The 22,685-nt window shown below is 41.4% G+C and overlaps 1 protein-coding gene across 1 annotated transcript in view; it reads right to left on the reverse strand.

Annotated features, from left to right (window-relative positions):
• Positions 1 to 4,685: 4,685 nt before the first annotated feature.
• Positions 4,686 to 22,685, reverse strand: part of ITGA9 (integrin subunit alpha 9) — a 299,345-nt gene continuing 281,345 nt past the window's right edge. The window contains exon 28 of the mRNA XM_074284359.1: positions 4,686 to 9,480. Coding sequence (XP_074140460.1) covers positions 9,382 to 9,480 — 99 coding nt within the window. The 3' untranslated portion in view covers positions 4,686 to 9,381. The remainder of the gene's footprint in view (positions 9,481 to 22,685) is intronic.

The raw sequence follows: 22,685 nt of genomic DNA on the forward strand, positions 1-22,685 counted from the left end.
CTATGTGCCAGCACCGTGCTAGCACTGGGGATACAAAAAGAGGCAAAGCTTCTGCTCTCAGGCAAGCTTGGGTGGAAGGTGCCAGCTTCCCTTCCAACCCTGCCTGCTTCCAGTAGGCTCCTTTGAATGGGAAGCCAGAGCATGGACTCAGAGCTTCAAGGGACAAGGTCCTCATTCGGTGAGAGAGAGCTAGTGACCAGAGCAGGGAAGGGTCTGCAAGACTGCAAGGCCAGCAAAGTAGAGAGGAAATGATGAAGCTCGAGGTTTCAGATCAAAATGATGATTGAGACAAGACTCACCCCACCGTCTCCCTCAGCTCTTCTCTTCCGTCCCATGGTTGGGCAGGGATGGGTCTGACTTCAAGGGGTCAAATCACTGAACATTTCCAGATAAGACAATCACGTCATCTCCTGGAAGTCATGAAATCCCCTAGCCCTCTGTGCCTTTAACTTACAAACTTTACAAATAATATTTCTCACAATCCCTCAAAACTGAAATAGAATGGCTTCTCTTGCATCCTGTGCCATGATTTGCCAGACCTCCCCCCCATCCTCTGTATTTTTATTTCTTTAAACATGGAGAAGGTAGATACAGACACAAGACTTCAGATACAAGAGCTTCTTTGTCCACATATGCTATTGCCCAATTTGCCAAGTGCTGCTCTTGAACTCAAAAGATCTGGATTTGAGGGTGAACTCCAGAAAGTGTCATCTGAATGACCTCAGGCAAGGTCAGTTTCCCTGGCCTTCAAGTTCCTTTTCTGTTAAATGGAGATAACAAAACTCACATGATTGTTGGGAAGAAACTGCCTTGGTAAGCTTCCCATGATATAGAAATGTAAGCTATTATTATGATATTAAAATCTTCTTGTGCTTTTTTTTTTCTGCAAAAGGAAAAAAACCAAATATTTTTAGGTAAGGAAAAAACAGAGGGACGCCCTTTTTATTGAGTTAAACCAGGCTACTAATTGTGTCAATGTACTTTGTAAACATACAGGAAGTTTCCTCTGCTTGAAAATACTTTGGTTTTGTACAAACAAGAGATGAGAAGGAAAGTACAAATATGGGAAACAATTTTTACATCTAATAAAGGCCTCATTTCACAAATGCATTGAGAATTGACTCAAATTTATAAAATCGTTCCACAATGAAGGAATGGTCAAATGACATGTACAAGCAGTTTTCAGAAATTAAAACTGTCTATAATCATATGAAAAATGCTTTAAATCACTATTGATTAGAGAAATGCATATTAAAACAACTCTGAGGGATCATCTCACCTATTGGATTGGCTAATATGACAGAAAAGGAAAATGATAAATGTTGGAGAGGTGGGAAAATCGGGATACTAATGCATTGTTTTTTTTGTTTGTTTTTTGTTTTTGTTTTTGTTTTTTTCCTGAGGCTGGGGTTAAGTGACTTGCCCAGGGTCACACAGTTAGGAAGTGTTAAGTGTCTGAGACCAGATTTGAACTCGGGTCCTCCTGAATTCAAGGCTGGTGCTCTATCCACTGCACCACCTAGCTGCCTCACTAATGCATTGTTAATAGAGATGTGAAATGATCCAACTATTCTGGAGAGCAATTCGGAACTACTCCCAAAACCGTACATACCTGTTGATCAATATCATTTTGGAGTCTATATCACAAAGGGATCATAAAAATGGAAAAAGATCTACATGTGCAAAAATATTTATGGTAGCTCTGAGATGGCAAAGAATTGGAAATTGAGGGTATGTCCATCTATTGGGAAGTGGTTGAAGAAGTTGTGGTATATAAATGTAGTGGAATACTATCGCTCTATAAGAATTGATGAGCAGGTAGATTTCAGCATAACCTGGAAAGATTTACAAGATTGAAGTGATCGGAACCAGGAGAACATTGCACAGAGTAACAGCAAGATTGTGTGATGATCAACTGTGATAGACTTAGCTGTCCTCAGCAGTGCAATGATCTAAGATGATTCCAAAAAACACGTGATGGAAAATACCATTCATGTCCAGAGAAAGAACTATGGAGTCTGAAGGCAGATCAAAACAGACTATTTTCACTTTTTGTTGTTACCGCTGTTGTTGTTATTTGGCTTTTCCCTTTTATTCTGTTTCTTCTTTCACAACATATCTAATGTGGAAATATATTTCCATGATTGCACCTATATCTGATTGTTTGCTATCTTGGGGAGGGGGGATGGAATGGAAGGAGGAAGAAAAATTTGGAACTCAAATTATGAAAGTGAGTTTTGAAAACTATCTTTACATGTAATTGGAAAAAATAAAATATTGTTTATGAAAAAATGCTTTGTCTAATTTTGCATTTATGTTAAGTATATATATACATATATTTATAGAGATATATTATAAATATAATAAAATATAAATATAAATAAATAATATAAATATACAAATAATAAGAATATAAATATATATATAAATAAAAATTTTGTATTTGCTTGTCTATTTCCATGTTGCATCTCCAAAGATAAGCTCCTTGAGGGTAAATACTATTTGCTTTTAGGTATAAAAACCAAGAGCACAGTGAATGAAGTGCTAAATTGGGAGGCAGAAAAACCTGGGTTCAATCTTTTCTCTAACACTTACCATCTGTGTGACCCAAACACCAAGATAGCATGAACTAGGAATGGAATGAAGGAGTCAATCATTACTCCATAAAATGGGTTTCTTGGGTTGTATTTCCATCAGTTAAATCGGCATGATGTTTTAGCCACCTATTTCCCCTCTCACGATTCTCACCCCACCTTGTCTTTTTCAGGAGGAAAGTTTAAGCTAGCTGGGGTTCATCCTTTATCATTTCCCACCTGGACCATTATGAAAGCCTTCCAATTTGTTTCTCTACTTCTGGTCTCTTTCCCCTCTGATCTATCTGTCCTCCGTGCAACTGCCAGGCAATCCAAGGGCACAAGTCTGACAACAGGATTCCCCTAAGAACCTTCTGTGGCTCTACTGTTCAGGCCAAATAGCTGACATCTAAAGTCCTTTGCAATATGACTCTAGGCTATTTTTAAAGAGTAATTTCCCTATAATCCGTGCTAACATAGGGGCTGAGGCTGGGAGTTCTGAAACTTTTTTTTAAATTTACTTTATTTCATTTGATCTTCTCAACAACTCTCCAAAGTCTGTTATAATCCACATTTTACAGATGAGAAATTAGACTGAAATAGATAAGGTGATGTTTGGCTTTTAAACAGTTTTGCTTTGTTTGGGGGGAGAGGACTGGGGGAAGAGAATAGATTTACTAGGTAAACAGAAGTCAACCGGTCTCAACTCATGTACTATTAATCTTGCTACTTTCTGCCATTATCCAGACTGACCATATCTCTAGAATAGAAATGACTGTGCTTGGCATTTATCATACTCACAATCTGATTCCGACTTACCTTTAAAAGCCTGTTGTTATTTTTCCCCATTATTTCCCCCTTTTGCTCCCTGAAAGCTGGCCTACTGGCTGCTCTACAATGTTCCGTCCCACTCCATATTTCCATGAGCTGCCTCTGATGCTTAGGATGCACTCCCTCCTTGCCTCTACATCTTGAGATCTTGCAGGACTCAGCTAAGCTGCCTCTGCCCATTGGATGCCTTTCTCGATCAATCAATAAGTCTTTATTAAATGCTTTCCCCGTGATCTACCTTCGTGATAGGACTTCCCTTGTTCTTCCAGCTTCTTTGTTTGCCTAATATATCCCCTCAGCGAAACTTAACAGCCTGGCTGCCTTAGTGGCATACAGATAGTAGGAACTTATTCAATATCCATTTAATTGAATTGACCTGGTCTATAGCCTTTTCTCAGAAGAAATAACTCCAGCTGTGGAGTCAGTAATTCAAAAGGATTGGGCTTTTGATTTCATTCATATAAATGAAGACAAGCTGGTGAACCCAAGGACCCCTTTTCTGAATAACATTTTTAAACATTTCCAAATAATCAAAGGAGATGTTAAATTTCAAATTGAGGTTACTGAAAATAAAGATGAAATTCCTTTTCCCATTCAAGTTCACAGACTTCTGGCAATCTGTCTATGGAACCCTTTTCTGTAATGTCAATAAAACTGGGATCCAAAATGAAGGTTTAAGTCATTAGCTGATGCAGTTGGCCATCAGGAGAAATGCCTGACCAAATGTCTTCCCTGGGCAGTGTCTGCAATTCCCTCCATATGAAGTTTTATCTAAGTAGGTAACTTCTGTCAACTTGGTCTTTGATTCTACAAATTATCCATTGATTGTCCAATGGCTCCTTTTGTAAATTGTGCCACAGGATAATGTGTATTCACCTTGAGACTCCAAAGGAGTTGAGGGGATAAGGGAAAGAGTAAGGAGATACTAAGAAGATACTAAGGAGAGAGAGAGAAAGAGAGAGAGAGAGAGAGAGAGAGAGAGAGAGAGAGAGAGAGAGAGAGAGAGAGAGAGAGAGAGAGAGAGAGAGAGAGAGAGAGAGATAGAGACAGACAGAGACAGACAGAGAGAGAGACAGAGAGACAGAGACAGAGAGAGAGAGAGACAGAGAGAGAGAGAGACAGAGACAGAGAGATAGAGATAGAGAGAGTGAGAGTGAGTGAGTTTGTGTGTGTGTGTGTGTGTGTGTGTGTGTGTGTGTGTGTGTGTGTGTGTGTGTGTGTATAAGGGGTATTTGTGTTTGATAAGTCAAGAAAGCACAAAGGAGAAAAATATTGGAATCATTTGCATCTTTTTTTCCTCTTTTATTCCAAACATGAATTTTTGTAAACCTGACATTTCCAAAACAGTGCAAGTGAATTCGAAAATAGGTGACCATAGAAATGTAAATACAGGCAAAATCAAGAGAGGGACCATACTGTCTCTCCCGGCAACATTCACAAGAGAAATTTACAGTTTATCTGTCCATTAGTGAGGTTTAAAAAGTAAAGCATTGACAGTCAGCCCCCATCCACAAAGATCACCCCAATCCTTAAGCAAAAGCCTCCACTCTTGATCACCAAGTCTTACTGCATCTTTAGGAGCTTAGGAATTGAGGCACCATTCCCCAAACAGACTAAAAATACAGAAGACAGTCAATAATCAAAGCAGGAAGTATCATTCCTTTCTAAGTGATAGGACAGTGAGGCTATTGCTTCTTTATTTTACACTTAACCAAGAATTCTTTTATTCATTCTTTAATGTGCATAGTTTATATATTAATGTGAAACATTACTTTAAAAATACAAATACACCTTAACACACTTGGAGCATTTTGAAAAACATCCTATTCTTCTGTCTACTGTTAGCTAAAGAATTTTCTCTATCCCTTTCCTTCGCCCCTCAAAAAAAAAATCCTTCTGTATATAATGCCTTTTAAGTTAGGAAAGGGTTGAAACCTCATACATTTAACCTGATAAATTTTTTTTTATATTTAATATCACTCATCTACAAACAAACGGCACTCAGCTTAGGCACTCTGTTTCACTCAAGGTAAATATCAGCGTTCCATTTGGGAGATGTTGGCCATGGACCCTCTGTTAATTCCATTTTCTGACTCCATGAAGACAGGTACTGGGAGTTTCCTGGAAAGGATGTTCCTCATGATCACCTCCCTAGCTCCAGAGAGTAAAACCATGATTTGCTATTGTCTTCTCCATAAAGACGATGAGCTGTTCGCGGAGCCTTGCTGAAACTTGGGGTTTCTGAAGGTCTTCCCACTGAGGTCTTTGGTGACCTGTCTTCTGAGGAAAGATAACCCCATGCCTTTTTACAGAAAGTGAGGCTTCCTAATGCATCCTTTTTTTTCAAGGACATCTTTACATGAAGGGTCAAAATCTCACTTCCGGAACTTGATTCTCTTGGGGGTCCGTCCTCAAACAGGAAAGATTGCTTTTGCTACCTTTGAAAATAAAAATTGCTTTGTTTTGTAGCTAGGAAAGATTTTATTCTCTCTGAAAGTCCATGAAACCTTTAGGGAAAACCAGAAGATATTTGCTATCAAAAGGACTGGGTGACGAGTGTATTTGTAAAGCTAACAATCTTACCTGGGAGCAAGAAACAATGGATATTACTGAGAACACAGACAACCCGAATCTTACTTATTTGATTCAGTAACTCAATTCATCAAGCATTAATTAAGCACCTACTTAGTGCCAGGCACTGGGAATAAAAAGACAAAAGCCCAACGGCCTCCTGCCCTCAATAGGCTTGCCTTTGGCTCATGGGCCCTAAATCTCCAAATAAGTTGAAACTGGGAAATCCCATTTGTGGCTGACTTCTTTTGCAAAGCCTCTGGGAGGCATGGGAAGCGTTCCCCGGATTTGATGAAAGAGGGAGCAGGTTCTATGGATAAGGATTCTGTTGAATGATGGGTGGGACCATCTGGCCTCCAAGCTCTCTTCCCACTCCAAGGCTCTGAGACATTTCTAAAAGTTGGACTTTTAAGTCCCCATCATTTGTGTAAGCCACAGCTCACCATTACCTTCAGGCGTTGTCTTTTGCGGGCATCGGTATTTGCTCAGGGCAAACTGGCATGATGGGAGACTGTTTGGTCTTTGTTCTTGAGGTGGGAAGCCAGGAAAACCCAGGTTCAATTCTGTCTCAGACATTTACTTATCGTATGTCAATGGGCAGGTCACAATTCCTCTGAATTCAGGTATAGCCTCTGCAAGCCTAAGTCCCAGAGCTCTTCACTGGTAAGAGGATCAGAACGCTGATAAAACTGCATAGCTGATCTGTGCGAGTGACTCCAGATAAGGACATTTGGCACTCTTAAATGGAAGTTCCCACATTTCATTGTTCTCCCAATATATAATAATGTAAAGAGAACTAGAGTGGAGCCCGTTGTCAAGGTTTCAGATCTCTGTTCCTTGCGACCAGTGGGACATTGGACGGGTTCATTCATCTTGCTGACTTAGTCTCTTTATCTGTAAAGTGAGGGGGATGGCCTGGGAAGGGTCTTTTCAGTTCCACATCTAAGGTCCCAAGATTCCTCAGATGGAAACAGATTTGGGAATGCCAATCGTGCTTCTTGGAGATAATGATTGCAACTGGACACATGATTTCATTATCACAAAGTTTCCAAGGAAAGAAACTCCCTCTTCTGCATCTTCTCTGCAACTTGAAGCATCATCTGAAGGACTGAGAGTTTCCAGGACTAATCCAGGGTCAGTCAGTGTAGCCCAGATGCATCTTGAACTGAGACCTTCCTGGCTTTAAGAATACATTGCCTTTGTAATCATTCCAAATGGGTCAGTGTCTTGCCTGGAGATAATGGGGGAGAGGCTCTGGGAAGTCAATGAATATTGAAAAAAATTTGAGGAGCTGATGTGATTTTGTTTTCCTGAGCTAATAGACTCATGCTTACTGCTTTATGAAAGAAAAATTCGAGAAGAAAGCCAATGAAAATTGCTCATGGGAAGCCCCACCGCTAGCCAGACTTGCCCATTGCTTTCAAGGGAATTTGTTGCCCATAGAGATACAGCAGAACGTCATCCCGATTCCCTTTTCTTTTGGTCATTCTGGGGAATATAAAGGACAAAATCTTCCAGCAGTACAAAGCATTTTCCTGTGCAAGGGTTTGATCCAAACAGAATCCCCTCAAAGAGGGTCAGAGATGGTGCTAAACCGTGCTTGTGACTTTCATGATGAAGGAAATCCCCTTTATTCTCTTGCTCTCAGTGTTTTCATGATCTCTCTGAAGTTTCACAGTAAAGAAAGATGGAACAAATGATCCTGATCCTTCTATAACAAAATGCATTTAATCACAATGGAAGGAAAGTGCAGGGAGGACCAAACAGGATTAAAAAATAAGCTACGGAGAGCGAGGTCCAAGAAACCTGATTAGTAGCTACTACGCGGAGATTGCGGCGACATCAGACTTGCTTCATGAGAGCCCCCACCAGCGCCTTCCTCTGTCCTCGGAAATCCGAGGGAAGCCTCAGCCCTTTGAAGGAGGCTCCCCAAACTCATCCCAGGCTGAGTCTTCGATCTGTAAAGTCCTCCGTGAGATTATTGCTCAGCTTGCCTCAGATGCTGGCTGCGCCCAGCTGTGCATGGGAGGCCCGTTTCTATACCGGGCTGGGGGTGGGGAGGAAGTCTTGTATGGGTATATCTGAATCTGGCCATGGTTGGCCCTAAAACAATGGCTCTGAGAGGGGCATTTCTAGCAGGTGTCCATCTGAGACAAACCAGTTCTGGGTTTCACATCAAGTATTGGGAGGCCTCTGAAGTCAGACTCTTCCAAAGGGGCAGCCTCTGGCTGATCACCTGGTATCTGTAGCATCTCTTAGACCGCTCATAGTCCCCAATGAGTCGCTTTTATTGCTGAGGTCCAACTTGCAGGGCTGGCCGACTGGGCAGCCTGGGGATGAAGTTTTAATGACCAGCCACTGGGCCGTCCACAACAAGGAGAGGAGGAAGGTCCTCAGGAACAGATGGGAGTCCCCCAGCCCAGGGTTGTAGGGGTCTCAGATTGGCAGATAGAAGGATTTCACTGGCCTGGAAGATTTGAGGGTATCTCAATGGCCCAGATGCGACACAGGACAAGGATTCTGGCAGCATCGGCCTTGCAGAAGGCAGGAGGTCACGCTCCTCCTTCAAGGCTTCCCCAAAAGTGAGACTCTCCAAAACATGAAGGCAGATTGGGGCCACAGCAGCTGGTCTCGTTTCTCCCCTCCTGGAGGCAATGGGTCCCTTCAATGAAGAACACTGGGGGAAATCCCTCCGGATTCCATTCACACACAACTTACATGGAGACTGCAGTGAGAGAAATGCAAAGAGGCTCCAGCACGTCCCCATCACACGCAGATGGCACATCCCACTGTATATAGCACCGCCACGTGGCACCTGCACCCGCCAATGATGGCCCTATTGATTTTCTATGAGAGGCAAGCAAAATCTCCTTAAGCTCATTTCATCTGCAAGTCTGTTGGGCAGTAAGTTCAAACATACAATAGGTTTTTAAAATATATTTATATATATACACACACACATATATATATGTATTTCCCAGGTTTCAGCCAGAAATCAGTGCTTGAGTGAACTATATAACTATTTAATAGAAATAATAAAACATTGATACAAATATAAAGACATAATCAGTATAAAAGGCTTGTATTTATAAAAAATACTTCTAGGCAACAGTCTTCCCCTGAGGGTTTACCACATACGTTGGACTCATAAATATTGCTCAGCACACAGCTTGCTCTCTGGAGTTCATAATCCACCCGTTCCAGCCTCAGTGTGCTACTTGGGTCACGTGCCAGGGCTGCAGGGGTGGCCTGGGGGTCTGCTCCTTGCTCCAGGACAAGACTGCATCGATGGGCCTCCGAAAAATCTGGAGAAGATTCTTTCTTCCACATATGGAAGATACAAAGAACAGGGACGACAGGTGAGCAGGCGCGGCGGCACGTGACCAGTGACGTCTTGCACGGCGTCTCACTGGCTTTTCTGGACCCAATCCCAGCTGTCTTCATTGTCTTTCCGGCTTTTCTCAGCTTCAATGATTTCTTTGTACCTTCTGCGAAAGAAGCCCATCTAGAGGGAAGAAAGGAAGAGAGGAGAGACCGGTTAAACCTTTGAAAGTGGACGCCATGCTGATCCCACTCTGCCCAAGTCGAGTCAAGGCCGGCCCTTCTAGTAGCCACACTACTGGGGCGTCTGGCAGGTCTATATGCACAAACACTCTTTGTTTATTAACTAATGAGACAGAAATCTCCTCAAGCTACTTGAGAGGCAGTGAGGTTCAAAAGATAGAAACTCCGGATTCAGGAACACTGGAATTAAAGTCTTGCCTCAGACTGGGCAAGTCACTTAAACTTTCTGAACCTCAGTTGCCTCATCCATAAAAATGAGTTTTGGGAGATCCATGACCACTAAAGCTCTAAATCTCTAGACCTCTGATTGGATGACATGCATAATAAAGAACATTTTTTTCAAATCCTACGTCCCAACTAGCGATTATTGGAGCCAGAGACACAAGGTCACCATTCAGTCAATGGAGCCCTTTCAACCCTTTTGGGTCTACTCCGCTCACCTTTGGGTCAACTGTTTGCACACTTCCAAGTAAATAATCCCAAAACTATTTACTATGTCCTATTTAGAGACCAACCTTATTAATATCGTTTGATTAATTTTTTTTAAATAGCACTATAATGGTCACAATTGGAAGTGGTCATATAGAAATAGATTTTTATTCTTTGGAGACTCTCATACTCATTTTCCTGCAAGAGGAAACAGGGCCCTAATAGGAACATCAGGCACAACCATCCCCTTCCTTATTGCAGAGGTTCTGATTGTCTCCCCATTTCTCATTAGGTCCCTTTCCAAGCCCTACTCTACTCAACGACCCACACAATCTTCCCAAAGATAAAATCTGACCACGCCATCACATCAGTGGCTCCCTAGTGTCTTGAGGGTAATATAACAACTTGTCAGCCTGATTTTGAAGGACCTCCATCTTCTGACCCTTGTCTATCTTTCCAACTTTATTTTACACACCTCCCTTTCAGAATGTTCCATTCCAGCTAAAATGGAGCACTAACCACTCCCTAAACTAGAAACTCTGTGAGTCTTCTCTCAATTGGCACAATTAGCCATTCCTTTCTCCATCTTTGCCTCTCAGAAATCCTGCTTACTTATAAACTCAACTCAGCTTCCATCTCCTCTCCCGAGTCTTGCTGGACCATCCCAGTTGTTAATACTCCTTATTTGTCCTCTCCATCTTCCCGCTTCTCCCACATCACCCTTCTCCTTGCTCAATCCCTTGATTTCTAGATTTGTTTCTATGAGTTGCTTTGTCCAATTAGAATAGAAGGTCCTTAAAGTAGGGAATCTATTTGTATCTCTTTTAACTATGCATATAATATAACAATGTAGCCCTACTGTTTCTACAAACCGATCTGTTTATCTGATGTGTTCTTTCTCCATCCCCCAAAAGGATATAAACCGCTTGGATTTTGGATTGCTTAATTTTGCCTTTCTTTGAATCCCCAGTATCTGGGACAAAGTAAGTGCTTAATAAATGCTTGTTGACTGACAGGCTTTTTTTTTAATCTCCACTGCCTTACACTTAATTCGTATGTAATTAATGTCTGTTAAATTTAGTCAAAAATGAAAGCATTAAGAAAGGGACTAAAATGCCCAAACTCTTTGACCCAGAAGGCTCAATGTCAAACACATAAAGAAAGATTCCATGTCTACCATGTTGGTATTTTTTTCTAGAGCAAAGAATGGGAAACTAAGGAGATGTCCATCAAGCAGATAATGGATAAACCAGTTGTGGGATCCCAACATAATGTCCCAGGCTCTAAAATACAGTGAAGACAAAGAAAGAAGTTGGAAAACTTTACGAGAAGCGCTCGTAAGTAAGCAGATAGCACACACAAGGACAACTTAAATGGGAAGAACAGCAACAAACCCAAAAGCAGAATGTTCAAGTTGACCCCTAAGGGTAATAGAAGATGGCCCCTTACTTCTCACTTGGGGTCCCTGGAGGTCTAGGTCAAAGACTCCATGATCAGAAGGAAGATTTAGATTTTCCCGCTTCTCCCACATCACCCTTCTCCTTGCTCAACCCCTTGATTTCTAGATTTTTTTCTATGGGTTGCTTTGTCCAATTAGAATAGAAGGTCCTTAAAGTAGGGACCTTTGTTTATATTTGTATCTCTTTTAACTATGTATATAATATAACAATGTAGCCCTGCTGTTTCTACAATCCAGTATGACAGCAAATAGACTTAATCTAGATGAGATGGTCCTTTGTTTCTTTGCAGAGGTTGGAGACAAGGGGTATGAAATGCTGTCTACACCTTCAGACGTTCATTAATAAGTTGGCTATCTTGTTCAACTTTCATGCTTTGCTCTTTTTTATTTTATTTCATTTTTTTTTTTTGCAAGTAATAGCTTTCTGGGAAAGGAAGAAAGCTAGAACATTTGGAAATGCAGGTAACATTAAAAAAACAAGATATCAGCAGAAATTTATTTTAAATAGATAAAAGAAAATAATGAAATCAAAAAACAAGACCAGCTGACATCCAAGCTAAGCTACGACTAGTTTCCGGCCAGTTAGAGCTGAGCTGGACTGGTCAGTTTCTTGCTGTGTAATTGGACAAGTCACTTATCATTTCTAAGGCTCCATTTTCTCATCTGCAAAATGGGGACAAATGTATAACAAGTATCTTCCTCCCAGACTATTGTGAGAAGGATGCCTTGGACGGGTAACATGGACCAATAGAAAGAAAACTGAACTTGGAATCAAAGGGCTGCGTTTCCTATCTGGGTGACCCTGGGCAAGTAATTTTACCTCTTTAATGCTGTTTGTCTGTCTGTAAATGTCCAGGTTAGTTGAGGGGTCACTTTGAACTCCAGAGCTATAATTCCTCCATCCTAAACCAAGACATCATCCCAAACAAGAGATGCTAGCGTTCCTCCCATCAGTAACATATCAAGAGCAATGATGGCGAATATTTATAAAACTTGCAAAATCATCATCTCATTTGACGAATTGGGAAAGCACATTTTCTTAGACACAAGTGACAGCCACTGGAGATTTCTCTCCAATATTTAGGGGCACGCACAGCCAATTGCTTAAGGCTTGTAAAGCACAGCATTAAGCTGATTGTCTGATGAAACAATCCCTCCCTGCTACTTTAGAGAGAGAAGATGAGGCTGCTTGCTCCCTCCCTTCTCCCATCCATCAGAGCAGAAGGGTTCATTTTGGGCAAGCTCTCTGCTCATTGGTTGGCTCCCCCATCCCTCCTCCCCGCAAACACAGGTAGAGATGCCCACAGGAGCCTTCAGCTCACCAAATGAGTTTGGAAAGCCAAACAAACACGCCAAAGGGAAGACGTCGGCATTTGGAGGGCTATACATTTTTGGTTTTTTACTCTACAAAACTAATCAGATTTTAAGAACATTTTTTGTTTATGGGGAAAAAGCCAGGTGAGCCCAGGAGGGGGAGAAAGCCTCGAGGAAGAAAAGCAGAAAGAGAAAGAATGAGATTGGGGGGAAATGAAGCTTCTCAACATAGAAACCAAAAGTGTCTTTAGGGGGTCAAGGGAAAATGAGCAGCAGCATATGCCAGGCAGAAAGAGCCCGTCATGGGAATGGAGACAATCACCTCTGATACCTGGTACTATTTCATGGAAAAATGGGCACCTTGGGAGGTGGTCTTATACCGGCTTCTAATCAGGCAACAAGGCCTAGGAAAAGTGGACTTTTCAACCTCAGTCAAACCTGTTGGAAACCTTGCCTTAAAAAGGGCGAGGCCTCCCATTTCATCCAGGGCCATCTCCACTTTTCCTGATCTCCATCTGGCTACTGGACCCAGATGGCTCTGGAGGGGAAAGTGAGGCAGGGGACCTTGTCCAGCCCTTCCCCACTTAAATCCAATTTAGTTGCCTGTCATTGCAATACCTCCCTGAAGACACAATCCTCTCTCAGAATAGGGACAAATGCCAGCACCTCCCAGAATGGATCCACATCCTGAGTCCTTTGTCCTTAAAGGGAAAGGAGAGTAATCTCCAACGCGTCTTTTGACTCTTCCAAGAAGATCACTGCCAGGATCTATTTTACCAAGAGAGACCTGCCCCAGAGCTAATCTGCCCTCATCTCAAACCCACTTCCCTGGGTACTAAGATGGAAGCTGAAGGATGGCACTGGGAGCTCTGATCACCTGGAGCTGTTCGGTGGCTGGCTTTTTAAGGTTTTCCAATAGCTGGTGAATGGAATTGGAAATCCAGGACCCCAATTCAAATCTCAGCTTGGGTACTGCTCACATGACTTTGGACAAGCCATTTGCTTCCAGGATCTCAAATTCTTCAATAAAATGAAGGGGTTGGAATCAGTGACCTCTGGGGTCTTCAGAGCTGAAAATTCAGAAGCCGATGGCAGAAAATCCTGCTTTCTTGGGAACCAAGCCACACTGGTTTGTAGCCCACCAAAGTCCTTGGATCACAGAATAATCACACGCTGAGAGTTTGGCAGGAACGAGAATCATCATCCTCATGAAAACGATGAGCAGCTAGAAGTGTAGAACGTGGATCCTGGAGTCACAAAGACCCAAGCTTAAATTCGGCTTCTGACACTCAATTATGTGATCCTGGGCAAGTCATTTCAAGTCTGCCTCAATTTCCTCATCTATAAAATGCAGATGATACTAGCACCCACCTCACAGAGTTGTGAGGATAAGTTGAGAGAAAGGGAAGTTAGATGGTGCAGTGGCTGGAGATCTGCTCTGGAGTCAAGATGGGGTAATATTTATAATCCATATTGCAATACAAAAATGTTAGTTATTATTTTTAAGCAGCAGAACTGATCTGATCACAGCCCTCGCCTGCTCCAGAAGTTCCAATGGTTCCTTCTCACTGCTGGGATAAAATAGAAACCCACTGTGCTTTCCCGTTTACATCCTCTTACATTGCAGAGGAACCAAGTATGTATCTCTAAATAAAGCATCAGCTGTTTTAGGATGCTTCTTATACCTGGCATGGACTCGCCCTCCAAAGCTGGCTCTGCATCTACTCGTGTGTATGTGTATGTATACATATAAAGATAATGTAATATATATATATATATATATATATATATATATATATATATATATAAAGATATATATACATACACAAATACATATATTATTTCTATATATTTATACTTTTATTCATTTTATATTTATATATACATATATTTATACTTTCATTTATTTTTATATATAATATAGTCCTCATAGATTACACATTTATTTTTATATCATACACACAAATTTATTTGTATATATTTATACTTTTATTTATTTTTATATTTATATATTATATAGTCCTCATATATTATACATTTATTTATTTTTATATTTATATATGATATAGTCCTCATATATTATACATTTATTTATTTTTATATTTATATATTATATAGTCCTCACATATTATACATTTATTTATTTTTATATTTATGTATTATATACATATTGTCTTTCACATTTAAGCTACATATTTCAGGGATTGTATTTCTTTGGACTTGGCACTGTGCCTCACATGTAATAAGTACTTCCTGCTTACTGATTAAGTGATTGATGAATTTCCACCTCACCTTTATCTCTTAGAATATATATCTTTTTTCTTTGAGGCTCCTATATTAGATATATGCATATATATGTATACATGCATATATACACGTAGATACATAGACCTGAATACACATATATACATGCCTATATGTATATATCTATTTTTTGCATGTGTGAATATACATATATATGTATTATGTATGTGTGTGTGTGTGTATGTATGTGGGGCTATTGTTTTTTCTTATTGGTTTGCCTGTTATTTCCCCCAAAGGACCTAATCTCCTTGAAGGCAGGATTTGTTCATTTTTTTCTTTGTAACTCCAGCACCTAGCCCAGTGTCTGGCCTATAGTAGATAATTAATGAATGCTTGTTAAATGAATGAATGAAGATGGATCCAATCTGGCTTGAAGGGTTCTCCAGCCATTTTTAAGACAAAAAGGATCCAATCTGGCTCTTTTCATCAATGAGGTGATACAAGGTGATTCCAATAGACTTGGGATGGAGAGAGCCACCTGCACCCAGAAGAGAACTATGGAAATTGAATGGGGAGCAAAGCATACTACTTTTTGTTGCTGTTGGCTTGTTTTGTTTCTTTCTCATGCTTTTTTCCCTTTTGGTCTGATTTTTCTTGCACGGCAAGACGAATATGGAAATATGTGTAGAAGAATTGCCCATGTTTAACTTATGTTGGATTGCTTGCTGTCTTGAGAAGGGAAAAGGAAAAGACAGAGGGAGAAAAATTTGGAGCACAAGGTTTTGCAAAGGTGAATGCTGAAAACTATTGTTGCATGTATTTGAAAAATTAAAATACTATTTTTAAAAAGATATCCAACTTCTCAGTTACTTGGGTTAGACCCAGCATTCCAAAGACGGTCATGGGGGAAGACTTTTTTTTTGCCTTTTTCTTCACAGGATCATAAAATCTGCAGCAAAAGTGACAAGGGCCTTAGAGGCCATGTAGTCGAAGCCTCTTGTTTTCCAAAGGAGGAAGCAGAAACCCAGAAGCATCACAAAGTGGCTAATGAAGGCCACCTCTAGAGATCTTGTATTGGCTTTTAGGCTCATTCTTTCCCAACATTAATAAGGTTTGTGTGATTGTGAGGAGCTGCCCTTTTGGGGGCAAAACCCTATTAAGAGGTCAGAAAACCATTAGCCAAAAGAAACCCAATGTCATTGAGGTCATTCCTACAAGGCATCTCAGTTTGCAAATAGTTGAAAACAGGAAGTAAATTGATTATGTTTTAGGCCCTTGACTGACAACTGAAGAGGAGTCAACAGCTCCCTTCTCCAATTCAGTGATGGCTTGAGGTTTTTGTCTTAGTTAAATAATGGTTTTTACCAGAACAAAACATCACTTCAGTTTATTTCCGATGTAACAGCAATGTCATGTTAGAATGGACAGATTTAATCCTTAGCTGCACCAAGTAAACTCAGCCACTTAAGTATTTTTTAAAAGCTATTCCCTCCCCCCAAAATGAGGGAGTTTTTCTTTCCCACTGCCCTACAGCACAATTTCCTGGTATTTGTGTGTATAATCAAAATATTCTTCATTCTTTCAACTGGTGACCAAGCTGCTGGGAAAATGTGACAACGATTTTCCTCACAGACAATCTCTATCTAGATAAATGTTATTATTTGCATGGAAACTTTGTTGATGAAGATCCTATATAAATTTTTAACTGTTAAAGCACTAATGGATGTTGTCTCGTGTAGTTTTTCAATTAATGGGATGTCTCCTTTCCTAAATACCAGAGGTAATGAAATTTTATTCCATATACAAATAATAGTTCCATACTGGACACTGCATTTCAATCTTCTATTGACCTGAGACAGCAGAATCGATCTTCACTTCCTTTCTCTCATATTCCCCTCTCCCTCACTGAACAAATTTGGTATCAATACCCATTTCATGACCGTTACTGCCCTTTACTTCCCCTCAAGACTTTCTATTTGAGAGCTTTCACATTAAACCTGAGCAGGGAGGGAGAAGAAACTATGAAACTGTCTCTACAAGAGGTTACCCATATACTAAAATGTGTTGTTGTTTTTTTCTTTCCCCTTGTATAATATGTCCTTGGGGTTCACAGCGAGACGGCAACTCTTCATACAGTTTGTCAATAACCACTTTTAGGGACGCATTTACAGGAATAATGATGGTTCATTCTAAGTAGCTTTAGAAATGGGAAGTAAAGCGATCTCAGATTAGTCATATACATATTGTAATTTACACTTAATTCTGGAAGCCTACAAAACCCCTGAAGCTCTGTGATCCAAATGTTTTCTAGATCAAACACAGTTTTCTTAGTAAGCATAATCTGAATTTTATCTACATAGGAATATTAGGGTCTCTTTTATGCACAACTTAAGCTTTAAGTTGCTGTGGATCAGGAACTCATTTGGAGATATCCAGTGGGGTCAATGACTAGAACAAATACTCTCATTAAGGATCTCCCTTTTTGGTAGCATTTAATTATGGCTCGATAAATCGCTTAAAGAAGATGTCTTGAGTCCTACACTGGGTGAGAGGTTTGTTTTAGTTGGGGTCTCCATCCCCCACCCCCCAAAAAGCAGATCTGAGAGGTTTATTCCATGTCTGGGTAAAATAGCAGCCAAATGTTGTAAGAGATTGCCAGGAAGACATGGATTCAAATCCTACCTCAGCAATTGACTATGCATGTGACTGAGCAAGACCCTAAAAGGCAGAGTATCTCAGGCTCTTAAGTAGGTTACATCCTTCCAGGGCCTATTTCCTCATCTACAAAATGAGGGGGCTGGACTCCCAAGGGTTCCTGGGCTCCAAAAACATAAGCTGCCTTAGTTCCTTTATGCAGCCTGTTTCCCACATGCCCCAGAGTCCCCAAGCCTGGGTTGTGCTTTTATGCCTCCTTTCTGCCCCGCAGAATCCTCATTCTCTTGGTTCGAGTGCTCTTCCTTCAAGAAGGCTCCCCTGACTTCCCTAGTGTTAGCACCTTCCCCCCAACCATTCCCTCATTTTTGGATCAGAGCCGTGATTTCACTGGCACAGGGAACTCTCCAGGAGAGAACTCTTCCTACCAAGGCAGGTCAGAACTTTGTCAAGTTGTGATATGAAAGTTATCCAGGGCAGAGACATGAAGTGGCCTCGCCAGAGACACAGCCACATGAGTCAGATGCGGGGTGGGAACTCTGGGCTCCATCTGTGCAGGAATGGACAGCAACCCTGCAGTTCCGCTGTAGGTCTGAGGAAGGTGCACGTGAGGAAACAAGGAGGCTCTTGAAAGGGTTTTCTAAAGCACTGAAAAATGAAGGGACTAATTTACTTATTCTGGATCCTACATCCAGGATGTATAATATGTCCTTGGGGTTCATAGGGAGACGGCAACTCTTCATACAGTTTGTCAATAACCACTTTTAGGGACGCCCCTAGGCTGAGCCCCAAGGTTTCTTTCTGGATACCTATTAGACCCTGCTCCCTCTCACATTCTGTAGTTTACATATGCAATAAGTATATTTATTTTGTAAATCTCTTATGTATTTATATATATATATATGTGTGTGTGTGTGTGTGTGTGTGTGTGTGTGTGTGTGTGTGTGTGTATCTCTTATGTATTTATTTATATATGAAGAGAGAAAGAAGCAGATCTCAACTGTAGAATGCAAGCTCCTTTGCATTTTCTCCTTTTGTCTTTGTATCCCAAGCATCTGGCTTCATTTTTGGCCCATAGATTTATCTCCTAAAGCATAGATGGGTTGCAATCTTTACTGGTGAAGAGTTTCTCCACGCCAAGAATTCCTCTGCCTGATCAGATTGCAGAGCTTTTCAAAGCTCCCACATTCAGGTCCGATGACTGAAAGTTTTAGGATAGTGAAGATGGATTTAAGATATTTGGGGAAATTGAAGCTTCAAGGTTTGAGCCACAGGAAATGTCTCATCCCTTTGGTAAAGAAGCATCAGCTCCAGGCATATCCAGCCCCACCATGTCCACAATGAGAAGAAGGGAGGGAGAGAAGAGGAGAAAATCGGTCAATTTGTTTCCTCTGGAAAGAGCCTCACATTTCAACATTTCTTTGTGGGGAGGGGAGGAGTGGAGCTAACTACTGCAATCACTGAGCATGAAGATTAAATTATGGCAACCAGGAGCTAGGAACATCTTGGTTTCCGGCCAGTTTACCGGGTTCCATTTCACTGTTTGCAGAAATGTCTGATTTGCTCCCCACTTCTGCTACTGAGGCGGCTCGAAGCTGGGGCCCCACTGATGGAGGGAACCAGCGAGCAGCCTGAGATTCATGTGAATAGACAGCTTGCTGGACAAGATGAATGGGAAGCCACAAACACTCCATTGATAGCAAAGGCGGGGTCCGGGAAGGGCAGAAAACCACCCGGTTCCAGAAAGTCTTGGCAGATACTAAAAATGCCTTTTCCCCCAAAGCCAATTAGGAAATAGTTTTCCAAAGTAAGCATTCTGGTACAGGGTGATCTATCATCCTATGTGCGTGGCCGTTCACATACAAATCAGACGCAAGGAAAGGGGCAAGCAGGGGCTCCGTGCAATTGACAGCATCACTTAACATGAATTTATTCTTAATCCATGCTGCCTGCAAGGCTGCAGGACACTTGAGCCCAGAGCATCTCATGCTTGCTCTTCAAAAATTCATCAGAACCATGTCCTGGCTAACTCCCACCCATTGGGCGATTAGTTTTGTATTTCCCTGCTAGGATCACCAGTTATCTCTATGGGGCCACTTTCTCTAAGGGTTCAAATCACGACTGATCTATGGCGGCCTTCCCTATGGGCCTCTTCTCCATGTCTTCCCAGAGGACGTTGTGCTCATACCAAATGAGAGTTCCAATTTTCCCTTACTCTCACCACTAGGGCAGCCCACCTTCTTTCCCAGGGCATCCTATGGCTCTCACACCATTCTTGGTTGGTCACAAGTTTTATACCCACCATTCACCTCTCCACAGCCCCGGAAGTGATTCTATCATCCTTCAGCAACAAGAAATATTCCATGACTAACCACCCCAAGAACTGAATCATTTAAAAAGTGGATCTTTAGTTTAGAAGGAAGCTTGGGGAAACCTCTAAAATTCACATTGACTCCCTCTCTTCAGAAGCATCTGACAGTTAAATCATTAGATGGTTTGACTTGCAGCAAGGAAGATCTGAACTTCAATTACCCCTCAGGCAGTTAGCTGGGTGACCCTGGGCTGGTCACTAACCTCTCTCCGAGTCAGTTAGCGAAGGGGCCGGCTCAATGACCTCTGAAATTCCAGATGATATTTGTAAAGCCCTTAGCACAATGACCCACACATATTAGGCACCTACTATATCTTGTTCCCTTCCCCCATCAACTTAAAATAAACACTGCTGCTCCATTTCCTATTGAGCTCATCCGTTCCTTTAGAAACAATTAATCAACAGACATTTATTAAGCACCTACTACATGCCTTGCTTTTTGTTGTTATTGTTGTTTGTCCTTCATTTTTGAAGAGGACCAGATATCAGCGGGCCATGCAAGTGAATTGGATTTCAGTGAGGAAGACTGCGCAAGGTCATCTACCTCACTTTCCCCTTCAGAACTATCTGGGCCCAGTGGTCAGATGATGGTGACAGCCTGAATGCAGCAGGAAATGACAGCCTTTTTAAGCTAAGCTCCTTAATAGGTCTCAGTTTGATTGAGGGCACACCCATTTAGTGATTAAGGCTGAGTAAGAAAGAATGAGACAAAAATGGCCTCTTTTACCTACTCAAAAAAGGGGGGGGGCACCAAGGTCTCCTACTGCATCCAGGGCCATCTCCAGTTGAACTATTGACACATAGTAAATAAATCCCTTTTCCTTCCATTCCTCCCTGCCTGCCTCCCTCCCTTCCCCCATCTCTCTCCCCTTCTTTCCTTTTTTTTCCTTCCTTCCCTCCTTCCTTCTTTCTTTACTTTCCTAAACATGCTCCAAAGGAACATAAATCCTGGTCACTGAAACCTCACAAGCTAGATTAAGAGTTCACGGGCTAGATTTCCTTCTTAAAGATCACGCCTTAAACCCAGGTCACATGTGACAGGCATGATGGGCAATGCTGGCTTAGCCTTTCATTCCCTTCTATCAGTCATGAGTCCCAGGGATCTCTCGGAGGTCAGCTGGGTCTCCTTGTCGTAGCTTAGTGCCCATGCACGTGGAGCTCTGAGGTCAAAGGGGCTCCTGCTGTCTCCCTTTTTAGACATTCCTCTGTGAATTCCAGCCCTTGCTCCTGCTGGACGGCCTTCCTCCTCCCTGTGGTATCTGGCTCAGAAGATATCTTTGGGCTGTTTTCTTACCTCCCACTTGCTGTTCAGTTTTATTCCCTCTTGAACAAACTAGGAAAACTTCAGGCAAAAATATTTTCCACTCTAGCCCTGGCCTTAAGATTATACATGCTAACCCCAGGTCCAGAAATCCAAATCCTTCCTTTAAGCATCATCTTTTTCTCATTTTATTTTTTCACATTTCAAGGATATTTCATTTTTCCAAATACATGCAAAGCTAGTTTTCAACATTCACCTTTGCAAAACCTTGTGTTCCAAATTTTTCTCCCTCTCTTCCCCCTCGCCCCAACACAGCAAGCCATGTGATATAGGTCAAACATGTGCAATTCCTCTAACCATATTTCCTTATTCATCATAAGCATCATCTTCTTGACTAGTCTCCCAAAGTCTTCATTTCCTTCCTAAACTCCTACCTTCAATTTGTTGCAATAATGAACCCAAGAGAAAAAGTTTGCACTCATCCCTCTTAAAAGCCACCAAAGATCAAGGCAACCTCAAGAATTCCTGCCACTATTTTTCTCCACTGAGTCCCCTGTAGCTATATTTGGTTTGGGTTTACATACCACGTATAGTGCTTGGATTAAGGGCAGCTCCAAGAAACCCACGTCACGTTTTTATGACACTAAATGTCTCAGCCATTTGATAGGACGAGCACCTGGGCTTCCTGACAATCATTTACAAGAATCATACTTACATAAAACAAATCCAAACAGATGGTAGTTGAGTCTACCTCACTTAGGAAGTACTCATGTGTGGGAGGAAATGGACTCCTGAAGGGGAGAATATAAGGGATCAGCTAGCGCATAGGCCAAAAGAGGAAGCTCATCAGAAGGACCACTCTTTCCTGGACTTTCTCTGGATTTGTATCTGATTCCGTGAACAAAACCATGAAGAGAATTTCATCTTCCCTAATTTCAGGAGCTCATATGAAAAAAAAAAAAAAAAAAGACCAAGGAACAAAATTCGTTTTGCTCAATAATGATTCTGCCTTTTCAGACTTCCAGTAAAAAGCTGGACTTCTATTGTAGTAGACCACAGACTTTTTGTTAGCATTCTGTGAATGTAGCTACCAGAAAATCGCCAGTCTTATTCTCATATTTACTCTCCAAGAGGTCCTGGAAAATTCTCTCCGATCTCTGTGTCTCACAAACTTCACCTGAGAGAATACACCCAACAATTCGTTCACAAACCTAACCCCAAAGACTTAAGGAGGAACTGGCAAATAGGAAATACCCCATAATGCTTTTTCATTTATTCATTCATTCATTTGTGTAGAAAGCTAGACTAAAATAAAGGATCAGCTGTTTAGAAACCTTCAGTTAGATTACACTGAACATCTGTCTACATGCTTTGGAACAGTCCAGATTTCAAGAAGGAAAAATGTACCATGAATAA

Source organism: Sminthopsis crassicaudata, chromosome 1 (genome assembly GCF_048593235.1).
Source record: "Sminthopsis crassicaudata isolate SCR6 chromosome 1, ASM4859323v1, whole genome shotgun sequence".
Classification (NCBI taxonomy): Eukaryota; Metazoa; Chordata; class Mammalia; order Dasyuromorphia; family Dasyuridae; genus Sminthopsis; species Sminthopsis crassicaudata.